This window comes from Pygoscelis adeliae, unplaced genomic scaffold (genome assembly GCF_000699105.1).
Source record: "Pygoscelis adeliae isolate BGI_AS28 unplaced genomic scaffold, ASM69910v1 Scaffold15, whole genome shotgun sequence".
Lineage (NCBI taxonomy): Eukaryota > Metazoa > Chordata > Aves > Sphenisciformes > Spheniscidae > Pygoscelis > Pygoscelis adeliae.
The window spans coordinates 4,796,869-4,800,347 of NW_008824988.1; the positions used below are offsets into that span (position 1 = coordinate 4,796,869).

General features: G+C 38.2%; 1 protein-coding gene across 1 annotated transcript in view; it reads left to right on the forward strand.

Annotated features, from left to right (window-relative positions):
- NDUFA4 (NDUFA4, mitochondrial complex associated) overlaps positions 1–3,231 on the forward strand; it is a 4,109-nt gene extending 878 nt beyond the window's left edge. Inside the window, exons 2-4 of the mRNA XM_009326127.1 lie at positions 519–607; positions 942–1,002; positions 3,011–3,231. Coding sequence (XP_009324402.1) covers positions 519–607; positions 942–1,002; positions 3,011–3,067 — 207 coding nt within the window. The 3' untranslated portion in view covers positions 3,068–3,231. The remainder of the gene's footprint in view (positions 1–518; positions 608–941; positions 1,003–3,010) is intronic.
- The last annotated feature ends 248 nt before the right edge of the window (positions 3,232–3,479 follow it).

The window sequence follows — 3,479 nt, forward strand, 5'->3', positions numbered from 1 at the left end:
GGGTGGGCCGGGGCTGACGGAGCGCGGGCAGCTCGGGGCTGATCGGCGAGACGCGGTCAGGTCCCCTTTCTCCTCTAGAATGTGTGGGCCTTTCTCATGCTGCAGCAGCAAGGCTCAAGGTGGATCTTCCATTCTTCTTGTTCAGCTCTTTCCCCACACACCCCCCGCTCCCATTCTTGCTTTATGATCAGGGATACAGATGGTAGGGGCTGTTCTGGGCAGTGGAGGGACTGATGTTTGTTTCTCAGAAATGTGCTGTTACGGGATGTTTGGTTGTTCTGCATGTAGCAGTATTCTCTTCATGTCTGCCTCTTCGTAGCTCCTAGCTCTTTTCTGACCCCAGGGATGTCCTGCACACAGGGAGCTTATGTCAGGGTTTTGGAGGGCCATGCATTATGGCTCAAAGTGTGTGAGCTTGTTCTTTGGTTTGTCATTGCTGTAGTCAGAAATGCTATGTAATAGTGCTATTTTGTTGTATTGTGGTATGACATTTAACTTTTTCTTTTTTTTTGTTCTAGTTGATTCCTCTGTTTTTGATCATTGGATCTGGAGGCGTTGGCGCAGCCCTGTATCTCATGCGTTTAGCAATGTTCAACCCTGATGTCTGGTATGTATAAAATAATTCACAGTGCCCTGTTCTCTTGCTGTATGTATTAAAGTAAACTTCACTGCCTTGGTCTTTATGTTTCTGGAGGCCTTAATGTCTTACTCCAATATCACTGGCACAAAGTGTGTGGAGATTTCCTTGATTTGGAGATTTGTTTGTTTACAATATGATATTTAGAGACTACTGACAAAGGACTGTGTCTCTTTCTGTGGAAACTTACTGGATGGGTGACTTTCCATGGCTACATAACCACAACACACATAGGAATTTTATTTACGTTTAAGATAGTCTGATTCTCTTAATATGTTCTCATATCTTGCTTTTCTCTCAATAGCTGGGACAAGAAAAATAATCCAGAACCTTGGAACAAACTGTCTCCCAGTGACCAGTACAAGGTAAAATGAAACATACAGAGTTTTAGGAAACATAATGTCAAAGGTGTAGCCTGCTGCTTTAGGATGTTTGAGTATATTGGAAAGCAGCTGAATGAGTGATGTATTTCCTCTGCTGTGCAACATTTGTTTGCCTCTAGAACTCAGACCAGAGAGCTGAGTTTAAGATTTAAAACTTTCCTAGAGTTGGTTGATAATGGGGTGAAAGGAATCTATACGGAAGCAGTCACATATTGTACTATAAGAAAAAGAGGAATTATATGCGAGAGGAAGAATATGCTAGCTCGTAATACTCAGAAATAAACTACAGGGAGAAGGACAAAACCTCATAAGTTCTGAACTAAAGCTTTCTGAACTTTAAACTGTTGGCCTTTACTCATGAGAAGCAAAGCAGGGAAATGTCAGTGTTTAACATAAACACTAATTCAGTTCTACAGTTGATTGTTTGAAAATGAAACAATTGTCTGTAAGTAACTGGATGCAATAGAAATGTTCTTTAAGTAATATTCAAGTTATTTCATTGAACTGATGAGGAAACATGCAAAGATGTGTAAAACATTTGGTAGTTTACAGAAATCATGTTTTTATCATGTTTTACTAAAATGGTATTTTAGTAGATTCCTGTTAAGAATATTTTGAGATTATCCTCAAGCTACTAAAAGAGCAAACCTACTATGTTTTCGAAGCCAGTGTCTGTTCAGTACCATATCTCACCATTCCAATCATTGAAATAAGCAAAAAAACCCCACACTCCAAAATAAAATTTGTTGCAGTTCCCTTAAAGGTCCAGGAAGAACATAATATTTTGTTTTCATTGCTGCTTCTGGAATGTTGCTGTTTCTTAAATATCTAAGAGGCAAATGCAACATAGCGCGCAGCAGAAATTCTTTTAAAGAGTGCATGCCTTGTGTAGCATTCCCCTTCTGTCTTAGCATGCAAACACAACCTCAGGGTTTACCATATTTGGGTGTGTGTATCATTGAGGATTTTTTTCCCAAATCTGTACTGTGGGAAATGGAAAGGCAGATGCTCTAAACTGAGGATGACTGTTTAGTAAAAAGCTCTGATATAAGAAGTTTTAGCTTTTGATTAAATCGTTTTTCTTTTGTAAACTTCAGTTTGTCATATCAACTTCCTCAGTCTTCCCAAAGAAAAGAGTTGAAGACCATTACTGTAGGAGTGGCACAGAAAGCTGTAATTTGAATGTGCTGTAGGTTGTTTTGTTTTCTCCGAGGAAGTTAAAAAAAAAAAAAAAAATCAGGCAGAACTAAAAATAATCAAGCTAATAGGTAAATATTTCTTACTCTTTTCTTTTTTTTTTTTTTTAAAGAAAAACTATAGCATCACATGCTTGATGTCAAGTCAGGCTTGGCTGCCAAAATATGCTTTTAGTCTGTAAATTCATTGTCCTCGGTGACTATTTGGGCTGTCTTGAATTGCTTGTAATGGGATCCAGCTTTATTAATATAAACTGAGAGTGTGAAAGGATCTGTTCTTACTTTCCTCCCTCCTTGTCATACCTTGCAGTTCTAGAAGCAGCTACTTAAACCAAACATGGCTTTTGCAGCACTGCTCTAAATGTTCCCTTGTGACGCTGTCTGTTCACATACACCATGCTTTGTGCCACTTGACAAGCTAGGTGTTGCCTTCGGTATACAGGAGCACATAAATTCTGTGCAAAAAGGATAAAGTCTGCAGTACTGTAAGAAATTCCTGTGAATGGACTTTTAATTCTAGGGGTTAAAGAGATGCGGTGGGTTTCCTCTAGCTGTAGACACGACCACTGCCTCGTTTTAAATGCAGAGCTTCTAATACTGTATGCAGAATGAAGATAACATTAAAAAGTTCTTCAAAGCTTTTTATTTATTTATTATTGTCTAGTGTTCAGACTCAAACTATAATTTCAGTTTCCTGACTGAATCATAGTTCAAATGATGCATATTTTTTAGTAAATACCACGGAAAATGGATAGTTGAGCTTCTCACTCGTTTTTTTCCCCTCTCTTTCTTAGTTCTACTCGGTTAATGTAGACTACAGTAGACTGAAAAAGGACCGTCCTGACTTCTGAACAACACACTCATCTCCATAAGCTGCACAGAAAGGTCTTCCGGAAGCTGTCCGCACAATTGTCATGCTTAATCATCCAGGAAATAATCAAACTTGCCTCATGTTGCACTTGGTTATGTGTTTGAAAGTGTTTTGATGAGGCTTAATAAATATCTGAAACTTGAAGTGTCTACTCTTTACTGTAATTTTGCAAAAATGAGACTATCCTCCTATTAACAGTTTGTTCTATGAACTGTGAAATAGTAAGCAAAAGCCAATTCATGTTTGCTCAACAAGAAAGCAAAGTTGTCTTGATGGGCTTTATACTAGTCTGTTGGCATTAGAGAAATAATTGCATGTTCATGCAGTATACCAAACTGCAAGAACTTGAAAGCACGTGTTTATATGTGTGTATATGTATTTTTTTTTAATTG